Here is a 21,545-nt window from a genome sequence, read left to right on the forward strand (position 1 = left end):
GACCGTAGTGAATCTTACCTTAGTGTTTTCAGCTTGCAGTGAGGATTCGCAAGCCCAAAACAGAGCTTCTTCACTCCTGAGTCTCCTAGTTTATTCTCAGATAAATCCAGTTCTCTCAGGTGTGTGGAGTTTGATGCCATAGCTGATGCCAGAGCAGCACAACCTTTATCTGTCACACCACATCTAGTCATACTGAAGAAAGAACAATAACATTCTCTTCACTTAAGCTAAGGATACATAAGGTTGGACTAGAATAAACATATATATAACACTGGTGAAAATATTAAAGAATAACTCAGTGTAAGACATTTCACACATAAACCACAATGCACTGTTTAAAGATATAGCAGTAATTTGCGAGAGATTCTTCAGAAAAATAAATTCACACAGGTTTGGAACAACATGTGGTAACATGAGGATGAGTAAATGATGACAGTTTTCTTTTTTTTAGGTTGACTATCTGTTTAATTCCTGACCTTTAACAATGTTACAATGTTTTAGATATATGGGCCATTCTACAGAATTTGTGCAGACTGCTGTCCCACAACCAAAAATAAAAAAATAAAAATACACGTTTAAAAAGCATTTAAGTATTCAAATTCTAGATGTTTACTAAGATCCTTCTATCATCTACTGAATCCCACAATAATATTTAAAGGGTCATGAAACTCTAAACTAAACGGTGCCCATTTCCAAGGGGACCTTCATTAAAGTGTTTGGTGAGTACAATTTTCATTTCAGAATTGCCTAGTTTAATACCGTTTTGTAGGTTTCTTCCTTGCGACAAAGACTTGCTGTAAACAAGCATGCTAATGTTACATGGAAAGTACTGATAATAATACTAAACTACTGATGCAAAAGAGGTTCCTGACCCCTGCCAGGGCTGTGCAAAATTCAGAATTTCAGAATTTAATACAGTTCAATGAATGAATTTGAATTGACTTCACCCTACAGGATGTTGAATTGAATTTGAATTGGAATTACAGGAAGTGGAACTGAATTCATTGCAATTCAGAGAAATTCATTATTATCACATATCAGTGAGAATGTGATACTTTTAACATAAATTTTTCTTCCTAATGGAAGTACAGACACTAACATTAAGCATACAATAACTTAATGAATAATTAGCAATATCGTAATTTCAAAGTAATCAAATGAAACAATGTTTTGGGTATTACAATTTTAATAATCTGTTTTATAGAGTATGTAATAGCAAGTTAGTTGTGTGTAATTCTTTTTATTTCAATCTAAACAATTTACTTTCACAGGCATCAGCAAAGACTGTGTGTCCCAGGTTGCTAAATATTATGCTGAGACTGCTGAGGCTCGCCCAGAGAGAAGAGGTGGTGCACGGCATAGTGAGGAGCACAACAGGAGAAGGCAACGCATTGTTGAGCGCATCCAGTCTTTTACCTGCAGGGCCAGCCATTATGGGCAGAGAGGAGCACCAGGTCGCAAGTATATCCCCATTGACCTGAATGTGCACAAGATGCATGAGCTCTTTGAGGCTCAAAACCATGCTCAGACTAGCTACTCCCTCTATTACTCGGTGTTCTCCAAGGATTTCAATCTTGGCTTCGGTCACACAGCTACAGATGCATGCTCTGATTGTGCCAAGTACAAGATCAGGATTACAGATCCAAACCTAACTGAGACAGAGAAGTGGATGAAATCTGCATCATTCATCTTGCATCGTCACAGAGCGCGCATGTTTTATGACCTGTTAGGCAGGGTTGCTGAAGGCCATGTGACCCTCTGTTTTGATATGATGCAAATCATGGTCCTTGCAAAACCACCAATAGGACAGGCCTATTACTCACGGCAGATGTATCTGTACCTGTTTGGTGTTGTTGTGCACCATGGTGAGAACAGTCACCAGAAAAAAGATGATGTCCATCTCTACGTGTGGCAGGAGAATGAGAATAGCAAAGACAGCAATATGATTGCTTCTGCGCTGAATGACTGCCTCAAGGTTCAACTTCAGGACAAACTCAGCAGATCCAGGGGCTTCGGCTGTTCAGCGACTCTTGTTTTGGGCAAAACAAAAACATGAACATGGTGTCCATGCTCATGGAACTTCGTCAGTTTTTTCCCAACCTTGGCATAGAGCATACCTTTCCAGTAAGGGGCCACAGTTTTCTCCCAGCAGACCGAGTCTTTGGCAGAATTGAGTAGAAGATAAGGAAAATTGACACAATTCTGCTAACACAGGAATACCATGCCAACCTCCAGCAATTTGGCCACGTTCACGTTTATGGCACGGACCTCTGTGAAGGCCACAAAGAAGCGCGATGTGCTGGCACTATTAGGAGCAATAGGTGTGTCTGATGTGAGAAGGGCTTTTTTATGATGATGCACTGTATCAGGTGACTGACAATGCAGGCCATAGTGATGAAGATGCAGAGTGATCAATGCTCTCTCTCTCTCTCTCTCTCTCTCTCACACACACACACACATACACACACACCTACACACACTGTCTCTTTCTTACACACTCTCTCTCACACACACACACACACACACACACACACACTCACTCTCTCTCTGTCCTCTCACACACTCAAAGCACATCTCACACACTATGTGATTTGTTTTATGTATAGCGGACAATGGTCCTATTGTTTACATGTTTGACAATTTACTGAATGCCAATGTATTACTGAATGACTTGCCTATTGAATATCGTTATCATTATTAGTTTTTTTTTTTTCATGCATATGTAGTGGACAAATTGTCCTACTTGTTACAGGTTTGACACTTTACTAAAAAAAAAAAAATAAAAAGACTTTGAATGTATTACTAAATAACTTGCCTATTGAATATTGTTATCATTACTATCATTACTTTTTACAGGTTCGACACTGAATGACTATTAGCCTAAATGTGTTACTAAATGATCTGAATGTAAGGTTAACATTGTTGTAGTTTTATTTAATTAGTGGTTTATTTTATTTGGCTGTCATTTATTTCATGCATTTGCATTTATTTGATTTATATTAATTTATAGTTTGAGTCCCTGATGTCATATGTTGCATGTTCCCATTCAGTCAGTCACGTTCGACGTTACGTCGATACTGACGTAATGGAGTCTCGCTAGGGAGCCCAATCACCTCCAAGGATACAAAACAAGCCAATGGGAATTGGCCTGTGAGATTTACATGCCGGGCCCCTCCCCCGGCATCCGGGTATAAATAGGGCCGGCATACTCACCTTCATTCATACTTTTGCTTCGGAGCCGATCGCATCGGATCTGCGCACTTCACCTCTAAAGAGTGAATTTTTTTGGAAAAGAGCAAAAAACAGCAATTATTATTGCTATAGGACACGGTCCTAAAAACAGCAATTTTAATTGCTACCTCGCTGTTTTGTTCCGGTTCTGGTGGCTGCTCGAGTCTCTCCAGCTGGTGGGAAAGGCACGCTCAGCGGTGGGTGTGACGGCGCGCTGCCCACAGGACGGTGCTACACTCATCCCTGGGTGCTTCGGCTGGTGAGGTATACTGAAAGAGCAAGCACGGGCGATCAGCGTCTTTTTCAAGATGTCTTTTCGTCTGTGTGTTTCTGGATGCAGTCGTTTCCTGACCTCTTCTGACGGCCACGACCACTGTCTCACGTGTCTGGGTAGACCGCACGCTGAGTCAGCGCTCGTGAATGGTACATGCCCTCACTGCGAGGGCATGTCCATGTTGGTGTTGAGATCGCGCCTCTCCTTCTTTAACACGGAAGTGAGAGGCCCCTCTGTCACTACCCCACGCCGGCGGCTGTAGCGGCCGCCGGCCCGGTTAGTGCTCTGGGAGATCTGAGGATCACAGTGGGAGCCACTTCGTCGGGTCCGCCCCCACGAACCTCCCACTCCTCTGCAACACCATGTGCCGTTGAGATGCCGTCTGCTGCCGCGGGGCCCTCTTCGGGGGTGCCCCACGTCACTTTCGGCGCTCCGGAAGAGGATCGGATGTCGATCGCTGCATCGGGGAGTGGGTTGAACGGTTCAGAGTCCGACGATGACTCCGAGCTTCCGCCCTCTGGGGCTCGAGTGGAACCCTCCACCGTGTCCCGAGCGCTCGCGGCTGGATGACTGGTTTCTGGGATCGGGGCGCAGCGCTCAGTGTCGCCCCAGTGCCGTTCTTCCCGGAGGTGCATGAGGAGCTCCAGAAGACCTGGTTGGCACCTCACACTGCCAGACTTCGGTCTTCTGCCTCCTCCATTCTCACTACCCTCGACGGAGGAGCCGCCAAGGGATACGTGGACATCCCGCAGGTGGAACGTGCGATTGCGGTGCACTTGTGCCCGCAGTCCGCGGCCACCTGGCGGAATCGTCCGCGTCTCCCGTCCAAAGCGGGTAAGACCACGGCCGCTCTCGCTGCCAAGGCTTACTCCGCTGCTGGACAGGCGGCTTCTGCCCTGCACGCCATGGCTATTCTGCAGGTCCATCAGGCTAAAGCCCTGAAGGACCTGCACAAGGGTAGTGCTGAACCAGGGTTGCTCCAAGAGCTGCGCGCCGCGACCGACCTTGCCCTCCGGGCGACGAAGGTCACGGCACACGCCCTGGGTCAAACGATGTCCACCCTGGTGGTCCAGGAACGGCATCTTTGGTTGGACCTGGCTGAGATGAGGGAGGTCGACAAAGCTCGCTTTCTTGACGCCCCCATCTCCCAGGCCGGCCTCTTCGGCGACACCGTCGAGGACTTTGCCCAGCAGTTCTCGGCGGTGCAGAAGCAGACGTAGGCCATCAAGCACATCCTGCCCAGGCGTGATGATGCCACCAATCCGCCTCGGGCTGTGCCTCCGTCTGCTCCTCGCCGAGGGCGTCCCCCTGCGGTTCAGGCTCCTGTGAGGTCGGAACCCTCCCATCCTCCTCGAGCCACCCGCAGGAAGGCCACGCCCCCCGCCCAGACCGCCAAACCGCCTTCAAAAAAGAAGAAGAAGGCGAAGAAGCGGCCCTGAGACGGGAGACCCGGAGGTTTTGGATGCTGCTCGGGAGACGGTGACCGCACCGCTCCTTCCCCCGGGACAGGGCCCGGGGGAAAATCCTGTGTTGTTTTTTCTTTCTGTTCTGCCACTGGCCGCGAGGCCAGCGGTACCCACTTATTCAATAAAGAGCAATTTCCGAAACCTCTGGGTCATATAAGAAGGTCTGCGCTGGGGGTGAGCGAGCCTTTGCTCCCTCTCTCTCAGCCACTCCTTCCCACGCCACCCTGCCCACTCTGAGCCATGTGAGTGGACCCCACTCACAGCCTCGACTTCGGGACGCACTGCCTCCCGAGTTGGGCCACAGTGCTCCATGCTGCCCCCCCATGGGTACTTCTGTTGTCCAGATGGTTCCACTCGTACGGAGCTTGGGGGCGTGGCTACGCCTTCCCAACCCATCCCGTTGGCTCATTCGGACAATCAGACTCGGCTACGCGATTCAGTTCGCCAGGCGTCCCCCCAGGTTCAGCGGCGTTCTGCTCACCTCGGTGACAGGTCCCAACACCTCTGTCCTGCGGGCGGAGATTGCGGTTCTTTTGGCGAAGGACGCAATAGAGCCTGTCCCTCAAGCCGAGATGAAGTCTGGGTTTTACAGCCCTTACTTCGTAGTACCCAAGAAAGGCGGGGGGTTACGACCGATCCTGGATCTGCGTGTCTTGAATCGGGCCCTTCACAAGCTCCCGTTCAAGATGCTTACCGTGAAACGCATTCTCACGTGCGTTCACGCCCGGGATTGGTTTGCAGCTATAGACCTGAAGGACGCGTACTTTCATGTCTCGATCCTTCCTCGACACAGACCGTTCCTACGGTTTGCGTTCGAGGGGCGGGCATATCAGTACAAGGTCCTACCCTTCGGGCTGTCCCTGTCTCCTCGCGTCTTTACCAAAGTCGTAGAGGGGCCCTTGCCCCGCTCAGGGAAGTGGGCGTTCACATCCTCAACTACCTCGACGACTGGCTCATTCTGGCCCAGTCGCGAGAGCAGTTGTGCGAACACAGGGACCTGGTGCTCAGTCACCTCAGCCAGTTGGGGCTTCGGGTCAACTGGGAGAAGAGCAAGCTCTGCCCCGTGCAGAGCATCTCTTTTCTCGGTGTGGAGCTGGACTCGGTCAACATGACAGCGCGTCTCACCAACGAGCGTGCACAGTCGGTGCTGAACTGCCTGAACTCGTTCTCGCGGAAAACAGCGGTCCCACTGAAACAATTTCAGAGGCTCCTGGGGCATATGGCATCCGCAGCCGCGGTCACGCCGCTCGGATTGCTCCATATGAGACCGCTCCAGCACTGGCTTCACAACCGAGTCCCGAGGTGGGCATGGCACCGCGGCTCACTCCGTGTGGTCATCACTCCGGAGTGTCGCCGCACATTCAGCCCGTGGTCGGACCTTGCTTTTCTACGGGCCGGGGTGCCCCTAGTACAAGTGTCCAGGCATGTTGTTGCACCATATGGCACCCGCGGCCCGATCTCTGGAACCTCCACGTGTGGTTCCTGGACGGGACGCGGCAGACTTGAGTGGCCTACCGTCCGCGGTAGTCGACACCATCACTTCGGCCAGAGCCCCCTCTACGAGGCACGCCTATGCCATGAAGTGGAGTCTGTTCGTTGAGTGGTGTTCCTCCCGCCGGGAGGACCCCCGGAAATGCCCGGTCGGTGTTGTGCTTTCCTTCCTTCAAGAGGGTTTGGAACGGAGGCTGTCCCCTTCCACCCTGAAGGTCTATGTGGCCGCCATCGCAGCGCATCACGATGTGCTTGATGGCAAGTCACTAGGAAAGCACGACCTGATCATCAGGTTCCTCAGAGGCGCCAGGAGGTTAAATCCCCCTAGGCCTCGCCTCATTCCCTCCTGGGATCTCTCCATCGCCCTCTCGGGCCTTCGGAGAGCTCCCTTCGAGCCCCTCGAGTCAGCTGAGCTGAAACATCTGTCTCTCAAGACAGTGCTCCTGACCGCGCTCGCCTCCTTCAAGAGGGTTGGGGACCTGCAAGCGTTTTCGGTCAGCGATTCGTGCCTGGAATTCGGGCCGGACTACTCTCACGTGATCTTGAGACCCCGGCCTGGATATGTGCCCAAGGTTCCCACAACTCCCTTCAGGGACCAGGTGGTGAACCTGCAAGCACTGCCCCCGGAGGAGGCAGACCCAGCCCTTGCGTTGCTGTGTCCCGTTCGTGCCCTGCGCTTTTACGTGGACCGCACGCAGAGCTTCAGAAGCTCTGAGCAGCTCTTTGTCTGTTTTGGAGGTCAGCAGAAGGGAAAGGCTGTCTCCAAACAGAGGTTGGCCCACTGGATAGTGGATGCCATCGCCTTGGCGTACCAGTCCCAAGGTGAGCCGTGCCCCCTCGGGTTGCGAGCTCACTCCACTCGGGGTGTTGCTTCTTCCTGGGCGTTGGCGCACGGCGCCTCTGTTGCAGACATCTGCAGGCTGGGCGACACCGAATACATTCGCGAGGTATTATAACCTCCGAGTGGAACCGGTGTCCACCCGTGTGCTGTCTACTCGTAGATAGCCATGGGTGTTCGCTTGCTGTGCCATTTCCCTTGGGAGAGGGAATGCGAGCACTTTTTCCACTCCTCAGTTCAGTTCCCCGTAACGGCGAACCCTGTGGAGTTCCTCCTGCATCCTACGGCAGCCAGACGCGGCGGAGGCGTCAGGCGCCAGGTCCAGTACTTGTGTGTATGCCCAGTTGGTCTGCCCTTGTACTGGGCTAGATGCCCATATGCTGTGATTCCCCTCGGGTAATCCCATATGTGATTGTCCACGGTAAGGTTTCCCTGACGGTAAACCCGTGTCTTTCCCTGGGCGGCTTCGCTTTGCCCCGTCTCTGATTGCTAGCCGTTCCTCCCGGAAGGTAGGACCTACATCAGAGATCTTCCATATGCGTTACTGTTCTCAGACCAGTCCATATGTGTCTTCCACACGTTACCTCCCTTCGGGCAGGGTGTGGTCTCCGTAGCTTTCCCCTCCTCGGGGAACGCTTTTCTGGCGTTTTTGTCGTTGCTGAAAAACGAGGGATTGAGTTCCGAAGCACTCTTCCCCGTGGGGTAGGAACAGCAGCTTCGACTTCTCCACGGTAACACCCTGTCCTCTCCATCCCGCTGGTATGGAAGACATTCCTGGGCTTACTCTGGGCGCTGGAGGGTTGCGAGTATGGGCCGCACTTGCATTGGCACGCCTCAGCCTGCCAGCACCTGCCTCCCTAACACTCGTAACGTGGTTTAGTTGCTATGGCGTTTTCCACGGGACCCCATTACGTCAGTATCGACGTAACGTCGAACGTGACTGACTGAATGGGAACGTCTAGATTACTAGTGTAACCCCCGTTCCCAGAAGGAGGGAACGGAGACGTTACGTTCCCCTGCCATAGCTTTGAGCCACCGCTGAGCGGCCAGATACCTGTCTCGGCTCCTCAGCAAAAATATGAATGAAGGTGAGTATGCCGGCCCTATTTATACCCGGATGCCGGGGGAGGGGTCCGGCATGTAAATCTCACAGGCCAATTCCCATTGGCTTGTTTTGTATCCTTGGAGGTGATTGGGCTCCCTAGCGAGACCCCATTACGTCAGTATCGACGTAACGTCTCCGTTCCCTCCTTCTGGGAACGGGGGTTACACTAGTAACCTAGACGTTCTCTTGTTTTTTTTTTTTTTTTTTTTTTTTTTAATAAAAACCGACAATTTTTTGAAAAAAAAAGGATAGATTTGTAGCATTTTGAAACAAACAAACAAAATACTTTGAATTTATAATCAGCAATATTGTTGTTTCATTTAACAATCATTGTTTAACATGTTCAGACTGAGCCAATAGACCATTTTAACAGGATAAATTGAATATTAACAAAATGTATGGGTCTAGGAAAAAAAAAAAAAAAAGTCATTTTCATGAAAACTATTAAAATGGATTTATAGCGTTTTGGAAAAGAGCTCCTCATATATAAAATTATAATTTACTGAGAGGTGGCTGTCCTGAACCCTAACCCCCTAATTTCAACTTATGAAAATGATATTGAAATAATTTTTGCATTTTTTTCCACTGTTGTTTTTAAAAATATATTTTTGATTCTTTTTTTTTTTTTTTTTTAAAAATTGAAGTTAAATGTCACAGTCACCAGTTCCAGCACTACGTTTCCCGGCATCCCTTCTGTCCTGCACCTGCACGTCATTATCATCACCCGCACCTGAAGTCACTCATCATCATACTGTGTATTGTGATGTGGTGGCTAACACCACATTACTGTCAAAAATGTGCAGTCACTACCGAAAAACGTCTCAGGTTACATATGTAACCATGGTTTCCTGAGAACCAGGGAACGAGACTCTGCGTTTGAAACGCTATGGGGAACGTCACACGTGACCTGGTGTCTGAAAGCCAACTATTCAACAACTCCAATCCCTATTGGCTGGCGACAGCCTATGACGTAATATGGCACGACCTGGAAGTATAAAAGGAGTGCCTGGAGAAGCAGTCAGTATCTATCGTCTTGAGGAACTGTTCTGCAGGCAGCCCGAAGCATAGCAAGGAAACGCAGAGTCTCGTTCCCTGGTTCTCAGGGAACCATGATTACATACGTAACCTGAGACGTTCCCTTTCGCAAGGGAACTCGCTCTGCATTTGAAACGCTATGGGGTACGATATACCCACGCCACCATGCTTAAGGAGAGTGCATGCCAAATAATATGGCTGACAAATGTCAAACAGTTTCGAAGGAAATGCTTAGTAACTCACCCCCGGGTCAAACCAGGCTGTCAGTGACAGCATTCCCTATGGCCAACAGCCCAAGCTGAGCCTCAAAGAGGCCTTCCGTAGAAAGCCTACTAAGGGCGCTCAAGGCATCTGGGACCAACTTTTCCAAGGAACATAAAATATAGACCCATCTTATCTTCCTGTGGCTCAAAAACCAAAGATTCCTAATACTCCTTTACTTTTTCACATGAAAGGATAGAATCTAGGTATATATACAGGTGCTGGTCATATAATTAGAATATCATCAAAAAGTTGATTTATTTCACTAATTCCATTCAAAAAGTGAAACTTTTATATTATATTCATTATATTCATTACACACAGACTGATGTATTTCAAATGTTTATTTCTTTTAATTTTGATGATTATAACTGACAACTAAGGAAAATCCCAAATTCATTATCTCAGAAAATTAGAATATTACTCAAGACCAATACAAAGAAAGGATTTTTAGAAATTTTGGCCAACTGAAAAGTATGAACATGAAAAGTATGAGCATGTACAGCACTCAATACTTAGTTGGGTCTCCTTTTGCCTGAATTACTGCAGCAATGCAGCGTGGCATGGAGTCGATCAGCCTGTGGCACTGCTCAGGTGCTATGAGAGCCCAGGTTGCTCTGATATTGGCCTTCAGCTCTTCTGCATTGTTGGGTCTGGCATATCGCATCTTCCTCTTCACAATACCCCATAGATTTTCTATGGGGTTAAGGTCAGGCGAGTTTGCTGGCCAATTAAGAACAGGGATACCATGGTCCTTAAACCAGGTACTGGTTGCTTTGGCACTGTGTGCAGGTGCCAAGTCCTGTTGGAAAATGACATCTGCATCTCCATAAAGTTGGTCAGCAGCAGGAAGCATGAAGTGCTCTAAAACTTCCTGGTATACAGCTGTGTTGACCTTGGACCTCAGAAAACACAGTGGACCAACACCAGCAGATGACATGGCACCCCAAACCATCACTGACTGTGGAAACTTTACACTGGACCTCAAGCAATGTGGATTGTGTGCCTCTCCTCTCCTCCTCCAGCCTCTGGGACCCTGATTTCCAAAAGAAATGCAAAATTTACTTTCATCAGCAAACATAACTTTGGATCACTCAGCAGGAGTCCAGTCCTTTTTGTCTTTAGCCCAGGCGAGACGCTTCTGACACTGTCTGTTGTTCAAGATTGGCTTGACACAAGGAATGTGACAGCTGAAACCCATGTCTTGCATACGGCTGTGCTTAGTGGTTCTTGAAGAAATGACTCCAGCTGCAGTCCACTCTTTGTGAATCTCCCCCCCACATTTTTGAAAGGTTTTTGTTTCACAATCCTCTCCAGGGTGCGGTTATCCCTATTGCTTGTACACTTTTTTCTACCACATCTTTTCCTTCCCTTCGCCTCTCTATTAATGTGCTTGGACACAGAGCTCTGTGAACAGCCAGCCTCTTTTGCAATGACCTTTTGTGTCTTGCCCTCCTTGTGCAAGGGGTCAATGGATGTTTTTTGGACAACTGTCAAGTCAGCAGTCTTATCCATGATTGTGTAGCCTACAGAACTACACTGAGAGACCATTTAAAGGCCTTTGCAGGTGTTTTTAGTTAATTAGCTGATTAGAGTGTGGCACCAGGTGTCTTCAATATTTTCTATATTAGAATATTATTTCTGTCGCCCCGCTTTTTCGATTTGATAGTGATCAAACCGAAAAAGCAGGCAGACAGAAATAATCACTATGGGCCCAGCCATCAGTCTGACCATAAGAAGTATCTAAGCATGATATATGTCTATAAAATATATATACATGCATATAAAAAACATATATATATATATTATATATATATATATATATAGGAGGCGAAAGAAGAAGAGGAGAGGGTAGATATAAATCGCCCTTTTGTAGCTGGTGGATCAATTACAGACTGCAGCGTTCATGGACAGAAAGGAACCAATCGTCGAGCCGTCCGCGCACGGCCCCTTTCTTAATGCGCTCTCACGGTAGCTGCAGCCTGCTGAAAAGCGTGTCCCAAAAACACCAGCAGCTCCGCAAACACAGCGGCCAGAGGAGCACTCGCTGCTGGACTTGATGATGTCAAACACGGACATCATCGTCATCCAACAACCCATCCTCGTCAGCCCCGGGGGAGTTGAGAATACAGCTTTCTCAAACTTCCCAACGAGCTCACTTGCAAGCCCTATGATTGCAGCCGCCGTTTTGCCTCAGCAAAAACGAGGCCAGAATCACCAGGCACAGATGCGGACACCTCTTCCCTCGAGAAGAGTGCCAAAGGAGAACGGAGCGTCCTGATAGGGAGACGCTCACAGTAAACAACAGACAAACACACAGGCAGCGCCCTCAAGCACTGTCTATGCACGCTCAATTGTTATTGATTTATCTGTGAAAACGTTTTTTTTTTTAAAAATAGTAAAAACTATATTTACGAGGTAAATGTAAACAATATGTTAATAGGTCAATATAACACTTCTTATTAAATTATTTATTATTATGTTTCGGTAGTGACAAATTTGGGGAGAGGAAAAATATATTTCAAAACTTTCTGAAAATACAATATGAAAATTAACTGCACAATTACTAGAAATGTGTAGCTTGGATATTATACAATTTGCACACATACAAAGTTTGTGGAAAAGGACACATATTTTTCAAGACTTTTCCAACTCTTGATGTTGCACCAATTCTGTAGAATGGCCCATATAGGAGCTTTAAGAGAGATTATTTTACCCCAGTATCTCCAGTTTACAGCAAGGATTCTTCAATGCCTCTGAAAGCAGATTAACTCCTTTGTCTCCAAGCTCATTCTTATCCAGATAAGCTTCTCTCAGGTGGGAAGGGTTAGAATTCAAAGCTAAGGCCAGAGCAGCACAACCTTCATCAGTAAAGCCACACTTACATAGCCTGCAGAGAGAACAATGACAAGTGTTACTAGCCAACTCATCTATAGAATGTCTTAAATTATTATTATTTTTCTTCTCAGTATTTTTTTTCAGTGACCGTACTGAGTTGAAGTAGATGATGATTACTGATTCTAATGTTTGAAAACTTTCAAATAAGCAATAAATACATCCTTAATTAGTTTCATTATTGGTTTTGCTTCCTTGATCTAATCTGTCTTGGTCTTAAATAGATAATCTTACTTAAGTATCTCCAATTTACAGTACAGACTCTGCAATCCAGCAGCAAGATGCTTTACTCCTGTGTCCTGCAGGTTATTGCAATTCAGGCTGAGCTCTTTCAAGCTCGAGAATTTACATGCAACAGCCAAAACAGAACAGCTTTTGTCTGTCAGTTTACAGTTTGCAAGCCTGTGGGAAAACAAATGACATATTGAAGACACAAACAAATGTGATAAATTATAATAATAATAGACAAATGGCAAATAGTGTAAACATACAAAATAAATAAATTACAATTAATTTCCCACTCCTAAATCTACCTAAAGCTTTTTTTTTTTCAGCTTCATTACAGACGATAGCTTGTGAGGGGGTCCCTGTCTCATGTTCTGTAAGGGTCGCAAAACTTGCATATACTGTACTTACCTCAGTATCTCAAGTTTACAATGCGGACTTTCCAGACCAAAAAAGAGATCTGTTGCTCCTTCATCTTGAAGTCCATTCCCATTCAAGTTCAGCTCCTTAAGACAGGAGCTTTTTGAACTGAGAGCTGAGGCCAAAGCTGCACAACACTTCTTTGACAGTATACAATAATGAAGACTGTACAAGAAAAAAACGTCATTACAGTGAATGCAATTAAATGAAATCTGCAGCTGCAGTTAAAAAAATCTAAAAGGCTGTGTAAATAGTTACTATACTATTGAAGAGTTTGCTTTAAACTGCATAAGACTAAGATTATAGCATTTGACTTTGCTGTTTCAAGAAAAAAAAAAGTAGCTTGAATAGATAGAATAATGGATTATAAACCAATTTCAGAAGCTTGTAATTTCAGTTAATTCAGAGCACAGTTGGTTTAGATTACCTGACCAAAAAAAAAAAAAAAAAAAAAAAAAAAATATCATTCTTACAAGGAGTAAGACAGGTAAGTAATATATATTAGGGCTGTCAATAGATTATTATTTATTTTTTACTTTTATAAGTGTGCGATTAATCACGATTAAGGGTGAGCAATTAATCGTGATTAATCGCACACTTATCGTGAAATTAAGCACACACCATTTATCGTGTTTAACATGTCCATTTTGCCATCATTGCTTATATCCAGCAAAGTAAACCATCAGATTTTCACAAAACTGTATTTTTCAGCTTTTTTAAGGTAAATTTAGATGTCTTTCCAAAAAAGGACACCAAATAACCAAATTATATGATTTCATACATTTATGTACACTAAAACACCAATAAAAAAAATAACAGCAAAAAACGTTTCAGAATTCACAGTGTATATGTGCAACAGCAAAGAGCTTTTTTACATTTTAAAAAAGTCAAGTTGCGATACTGAACAGGACCACATGGAGATGCCAAAAAACCTAAACCAACTGCCTTGACCTGCATATATTTTAAAGTACACAGCAACATACACAGGACAAATACAAACATTATCCTGAATGTGTGTGAAAACAACGTGAATGTACTGAAATGTGTCTGTGCATAAATACAATGTGCGGTCAGTGCGTCGAGAGCGCTCATACATGATTTGTTTGCCCCTCAATATAACAGACTCATGCGCGCTTCTGTGCATAACTGCAATTGTCTTTACTTTGATTGCTATTCTTATCCATCAAAACTTTCATAGCATAAAGCTGGTTTGCTTTATCCAGCCGAGAACACATTTTTCATATCATCTGGCCATACAGCAGTGGAATGTACAGCAGGAGGGCTCGCGCTCGCGCTCTTCAGATACAATGACATAATATGACTGAGAGTTTATGTTTTAAAGAAAATAGACACTGGAATGAATAATTCTATCTGCCATCTCTGATATAATCAGCATGGACTTTAAGATCATCTAACTGTGTGACGTAAATTACGTTGTGACGCAATTTCACATGTTTCCGTAATTTTTAATTAATCGCATTAATCACGTAAATGCCTTAACATTGACAGCCCTAATATATATATCAGGGATGTGCAACAGCGATCGAGTACTCGAGTACTTGACCATGACAGTGAAGATCGATCATGTTGATTGGTTATAGCAGCATTTGGGGCGGCGCCCTGAGCTTTGATTGTTTAGCTTGCCACAGCATGCGTCAAAAGACGTGAGAAGAGAGAGAATGGCCTTGAAGTCACCCAGTGATGTCTGGCTTCACTTTGACAAGATGGATGAAAATACAGAAAGCTTATCTTGTGCTGAAAATATCCTTTAAATTCTATTCATAACTAATTTAGCAATAATCATCAGTGATTTTCACTCCATTTCCCATGTTCCTCCCTGTCATCACCTGTTTGCACTTCCCTCGTCAACTTTCCCGCCATCCCTGGATTCCCTGCACCTGTGTATCATCATCAGCACTCCCTTTAAGTTGGACTCACTCCTTGCACTCCCTTTTCGTTCTTAATGTTATGTTGTTAGTATTGTGTCTTAGAAGTGTTTGCTGTTCTGTTCATTGTTTTAATAAATACCCTATTTTGTTTGAAGTCAGTTTATGCCTCATCCCTGTGGCAGCAACACAGCATTTGTAACAAAAATAACATTTTGGTTGATCAGAAAGTGCAAATTGAATCCAAAATATTGCTGAAATATTAGAATAAATAAAACAATTACAATAGTGACACTAATGTAGCCTAATGGAATGTGAATTTGTTGTGCTTTCGTTGGCTGTGTTTTAAAAGCGCAACTTTTAGTTACACTTTCGGTCAAGCTTACATTTGCATTCGCAAAGTTTTTGCAGATGAAAGTTGTAATAGCTACATCTGATTAATCTAATTTATGATGCGTTGGGATATCAACATTTATTATCCTGCTGAATGCGCTGCATATCAGTGTTTAGTTTCATGCTCAAATGCAATGCCTGATATTGACTTATTTGAGAGACGGTCATATTGCTTTTAGATGTTTCTTTAAGAAATAAATAAATAAATAAAAATGCTGATGTTATAATAATGCAGCAGTGCTTTTTTCATCATATTTGTTCAATGGCATAATTCATACGCTCAGGCAATTTATGGAATCACTTAATAATGCAGATGAAAATATAGCACAAATCTGCAATAAACATAGTATTATAATGCAAACTTTATAGAAATCTATAGTAAATTCTGTACTTGCCCATGTTTCAGGGCACTGTTATGAAAGCGCATCATGGCGGGAGCTCTCTCTCACTCTCACTATAGCGAGTAACTTAAAAGTTCACTGGCATTTGCATCCTTTTGTGCAGTTACAAGTTGAAATGTTACGTCTATGTTATATATCTGTTATCTGATTAATATCATAGGATGTGTCATAGAACGGGCTTCAGTTTATTGGCATAAAGTCACTCTTCACTCTCACCACTTTTTAGATGCATCTTTTTTAATAACATTGCTGCATCATAATCATAATCTAACAGTGTTCTAATCATGTGTTCATGTTTTCATAGACAGGTTTTCTTATTTTATATATATATATATATATATATATATATATATATATATATATATATATATAAAAAATACAAAAAATTCTGAACTGAGACTTTCAGAGGGTTGGTTGCATGAGTTGTTAATGTGTCTAAACTAGGGATGGGCGATATTATCGTTTGCGATAAATACCGTTGAAAATTCTCCTCACGATAAAAATTTGTCTCCTCGCGATAATTACGATAAGTCTAGATGTTGACGTAGTTTTGTGCACGACCGATTCACTGTTCACGTGCGGAGTTAAAACAAGCATGACGAAAGGCAGACGTGAGGCTGAAGAACATCTTGTTGTTAAGCGAGGAGCTACCTCCACAATTTGGAACTGGTTGGTTATAGAAAATCAGATGCGGAGCAAACTACCATAATCACTATAAACAAATGTTCAATGAATGAGTCGTATGTCATTCACGCCATCATCAACCGAGTGTTGATAGCGCGCGAGTGCAGGCGAGACCTGAACTTCTCACGTTGCTACTGTAAACTCATTTAAACCTTGCCACTTTAAACATTCAACTGTAAGATGCAAAAGAGAACTTGTGTGCACTGAGGAGATTTGTGTGTACTCATCCGAAGTGCGTACACGGAGAGCTGCGTCACAGCTGTATTTTGTAAACTATCTGAAGACATAGTTGGGATTGTTACTTTTTGATACAGTTAGGGCTGTTACGGTCGGCATGACAACCGCGCCCGTGTGACATATATACTTATATATAGCCTATATATCAGAGGTCGCGTTAACCGTTTTTTTGTTTTTATCAAAGACGGAAAAAATATGAAGGCCGGCCGTCATTTTGACAGATTACTGAGGCTGATGTAACTTGTAAATGTAATTCCCAGTAGGTGGTGAGTGCGCTCCAGTGTGTCAGCAGAGCGTGAGTTCAGTCTCCAGAATAAAATGATGCGTTTGATTAAACACAGGCAAGCACTCAGTTTAGGTATATTTTATAATAATATATTTTATAATAAAAGTTATGATAGCCTACTTATACTTACATAATTCAGTTTCTAATCCAGTTCGTTTTGTTATTTTTCTTGCTGACTATCAAGTTTATGGTCAATCAGAAGCTATTAAATGTCGTATCATTATAATATAAAAATTAAAATGACGGGCAATAATTGATTATGACAGATTTTTTACTGTCCGTCAAAATTATATATATATATATATATATATATATATATATATATATATATATATATATATATATATATATATATATATATATATTATCGCCATTGGTATCGTTATCGCAATAAATACCTGAAATTATCGTGATAATTTTTTTAGGCCATATCGCCCATCCCTAGTCTAAACCATTATTGATTGAAATCTTCAATAGCAATTAATTTTTGTTGTCCATGCAGGTAAAGAAAAAATAAAATGAATTCATCCTCTTAAAGTCGTAAACCCGGTACCGGGATGAAAATTGCGTTATTTAATTATTAATTAATTAAAGTAATTTTATAGACTTGTTATTAACTAGAAAGATTGTTGTCATATTAAAACTACCAAAAGTGGTATACTTACTGGGCTGTTTTAGATGCTTCAATCACAGGCAGCAGCCTCACAAGAACTTCATCAATGTCACTGCACATTCTGGCATACTTGCTCATGTGAAACACATCTAGCTCTGCTGAGGTCAGCAACACAAAGGCGACAGCTGACCACTGTGATGGTGAAAGTCTTGCTCCTCTTATTGTTCCAGAACTAAGAAAATGCTGAACTTCCTTTATAAGAGAATGATCACCCAGTTCATTCAGACAGTGGAACAGATTTATGGACTTCTCTGGAGAAAGATTGCCCATGATCTTGTTTTTAATGTACTTAATGGTTTTCTCTATGCATCGGGAGCTACTTTCTGGTTGTTTGAGAAGGCCTTTTAAGAGAGTCAGACTGGACTCCAAGGAGAGGCCCAGAAAAAAACGGAGGAATATATCCAGATGTCCATTTACACTGGCCAGGGCTTTATCAACAGCAATTTTAAGCAGGTCAGATAGAACATTTCCTGAATTTGAGAACAAAAATGGTGTAGTATTTTGATCAAATACATTTATCTTATTATTCATGAAGGAGACATACACATACAGGGCTGCCAGATGTTCCTGAATAGTCAGATGAACAAAGCAGTAGACTTTCTTCTGACAAAGTCCAAACTCCTCTCTGAAGATCTGAGTAAACAATCCTGAGTACACTGATGCTTCTGTCACATCAATGTCACACTCTCTCAGATCTTCTTCATAGAAGATCAGATTGCCTTCCATAAGCTGCTGGAAAGCCAGTTTCCCCAGTTTAAGAATCATGTCTTCATCATTTACTTTCATCTCATAGTCCTTTTCATGTTTGATGTTGGTCTGAAAGATAAGGAAGTGAGTGTACATCTGAGTGAGAGTCTTGGGAATCTCTCCATTCTCTGCTCCATTCAGCATCTTCCCTAGAACAGTGGCTGAGATCCAGCAGAACACTGGGATGTGGCACATGATGTAGAGGCTCCTCGATGACTTCAGATGTGAGATGATTTTATCGGCCAGACTCTGATCAGGGATTCTCTTCCTGAAGTATTCTTCCTTCTGTGGGTCATTGAAGCCTCGTACCTCTGTCACTCGATCAACACACTCAGAGGGGATGAGATCAGCTGCTGCTGGTCTGGAGGTGATCCAGATGAGAGCAGAGGGAAGCAGATTCCCCACAATGAGGTTCGTCAGCAGCACATCCACTGAAGCTGATTCAGTCACATCACACAACCTCACATTGTTCTGAAAATCCAGAGACAGACGACACTCATCCAAACCATCCAAAATAAAGTAAATGTTATATTTATCACGGATTATTTCCAATTCTTTTGTTTCAATGAAAAATATATTGATAAGTCCCAAGAGACTGAGACTTTGATTCTTCATAAAATTGAGCTCTCTGAAAGGAAGTAGAAATATGAGGTGAACGTCCTGATTCGCTTTCCCGTCAGCCCAGTCCAAAATGAATTTCTGCACAGAGACTGTTTTTCCAATGCCAGCAACTCCTTTAGTCAACACAGTTCTGATGGGTTTGTCTTGTCCAGGTAATGGTTTGAAGATGTAATTTAGGTTGATTGGTGATTCTTCTGTTGTTGCTCTCCTAAATGCCGTTTCAACCTGTCTGATATCATGTTCACTACTGACTTCTCCACCTCCATCCTCTGTGATGTAGACCTTTGTGTATATCTCATTGAGGACTCTCAGGTTTCCCTGATTTGCTGTTCCCTCATGCAAACAATGAAATTTCTCTTGCATATTTGATTTGAATTTCTCTAAAACAGATTTCCCATCATGTTTAGATTCAAAGCTGATGAAACAACAATTAAGGTAATAATTAGTTATACTTATTTTCCATTTAATTTGTTATTCAGTATTTGAAGAGTTTCGTTGCAAAACGAGATAACTCCGTTTTTTTAATTTTTCAAAAATCTTGTTTTTTGGTTGTGCATTCCAATTAATATCAATTCAACTGCAGTTGGTTTGTTTTGATTTAAACCTTCATAACTTAAAAAATACAGCTAAGTAGCACCATAAAACAAAATAATAACATGATAACATAATAATAAACATGTTTTGACAAAAATGTTAAAAACGGAGTTATCTCGTTTTGCAACGAAACTCTTCATTTGTTAAACAAATTGCAGAAGACTTATTACTTGGACAAAATGACGGACCTTTGTTGTGGTACCATGGGTCCCTCTTTCTCCATGTCAGATGTATCTATAGACCAGTTATTCCTGATGGACAGCATGCTGGTTAAGAAAGAGTTTGAGCTTTCTCCAGGTGATATTCTGTCATCTTTTAAGTTGGGTGGATCAACAATAGACTTGTTGCTTTTCATAGACAGGCAGCTAGGTGCTGAAGAGACTGATCTTGATCTCTTTCCTGCTCTTACAGTTATTTGTCTGTCACTATTAAATTCAAGATATAAAATCGGTTATGAAAGTACATATACAATGCTGGCCGTTTGATTACTATTAGACTGATGCACATCTCACCTGCATTCGGGTGACATTATGCCATCTTTTAAGTTTGGAGGGTCAACAATAGAATGGTTGCTTTTCAAAGACAGGAAGCTGGATTCTGAAGAGACTGATTTTGATCGCTTTCTTGATCTTAAATAACACAGTAAATAACAAATAACAATTTGATATTGTGAAGCTTTTTTTTATTTGACTGTATGTCACTGTGATTTTGAATTTGCTGCCATCAGTAACATACCTGCTTCTTGGAGAAAATTCTCCATCTTTTAAACCTTCTACGTCGTCCATTAGTCACTGGGTCTTAATGAAAATGTAGTGCAAATGATAATATTAATATTTTCAGTTCCATTCGCTTGCGCGTTGTCTCAAGGACATGCCCACAATAGAAAGATATCATGAATATTCGCGTAAGCGCCACCCAGTGGAACAGAATATTTCAGGAACCGAATATATTGTAACACCGGTCCAGTGACGTCGTCACAACGTAACTGTGTTAGCTGGGACTGTTGTGTAGACTGTAAGTATTTAAAATGCTTAACTTTTTAAAATGATTGATGTTTAAAATGAATAAATAGCGCTCATAAACGGCCGTCGATGGCATTCTCAAGTGAAAACGAGTCGAGGCTTGGACCCGGAAACGGCGTTCCTTACGTCACGACTTAACAAGCCATATATACACTAGGGCTGTTTCTCAATTGCAGGCTTTCTTCAGTTTATCACTTTATTAAAATTAAGCAAAACAAACGGTTTACTTTTACGAGCCGTCGCGTATTTGCGAGCTTGTAGCTGGAATCTCACGAGAACTTTAAAGCTTACAGGCTTCCTTACATCGACCGCCGCAGCATCTTCTGGGATTTTTAATGGCTCGATTCCCTCAAGTTTGCATTCGATGCATCCTTGATATCAAGAACACATCCGGGTACTTTCATGCATCCTCTGTTCTTGCGTTCTTGAGTATTGGAACCATAGACTGTAAAAAAATATGGACGTAGTGTCCGTGACGTCACCCATAGAGTTCTGAACATCAGTTTTGACGTGCAAATGAGGCCGCGGCCATCTTAGCAGCGCATCACCGCACGTCACTCCCGGATAACTGAAAATGGGCAAAGAGGCGGGACGAAGTTGGAGCCCATGCGACTTGTTGCTGAAACCACGCCCGCCTAGCTATCTATCTTAGATACTATCTAAAATATTAATAAAGATAACAATATCATTAGAAAGTACTAAAGGTTTACTGTCAATCTACGGTGTTTTTTAAGATAACGTTATAGATGCTCCAACACCA

The 21,545-nt window shown here is 43.3% G+C and overlaps 1 protein-coding gene across 8 annotated transcripts in view; it reads right to left on the reverse strand.

The window, feature by feature from the left end:
• LOC137005136 (NACHT, LRR and PYD domains-containing protein 12-like) overlaps positions 1–21,545 on the reverse strand; it is a 124,631-nt gene that overhangs the window by 38,167 nt on the left and 64,919 nt on the right. For 6 of the 8 annotated variants that reach the window (XR_010892211.1, XM_067365929.1, XM_067365930.1 and 3 more), the window contains exons 2-9: positions 20,499–20,560; positions 20,276–20,392; positions 19,934–20,188; positions 17,794–19,584; positions 13,233–13,406; positions 12,831–12,998; positions 12,418–12,591; positions 19–192 (exon numbers count right to left, since the gene is read on the reverse strand). Coding sequence is in view for 7 of the 8 variants with exons in the window: in XM_067365929.1 (XP_067222030.1) it covers positions 19–192; positions 12,418–12,591; positions 12,831–12,998; positions 13,233–13,406; positions 17,794–19,584; positions 19,934–20,188; positions 20,276–20,392; positions 20,499–20,548 (2,903 nt within the window). In the remaining variant the exon portion in view is untranslated. The remainder of the gene's footprint in view (positions 1–18; positions 193–12,417; positions 12,592–12,830; positions 12,999–13,232; positions 13,407–17,793; positions 19,585–19,933; positions 20,189–20,275; positions 20,393–20,498; positions 20,561–21,545) is intronic. The other 2 variants (XM_067365931.1, XM_067365935.1) reach the window with 2 other exon arrangements.

Source organism: Chanodichthys erythropterus, chromosome 17, assembly GCF_024489055.1.
Source record: "Chanodichthys erythropterus isolate Z2021 chromosome 17, ASM2448905v1, whole genome shotgun sequence".
In the NCBI taxonomy this organism is placed as follows: Eukaryota; Metazoa; Chordata; class Actinopteri; order Cypriniformes; family Xenocyprididae; genus Chanodichthys; species Chanodichthys erythropterus.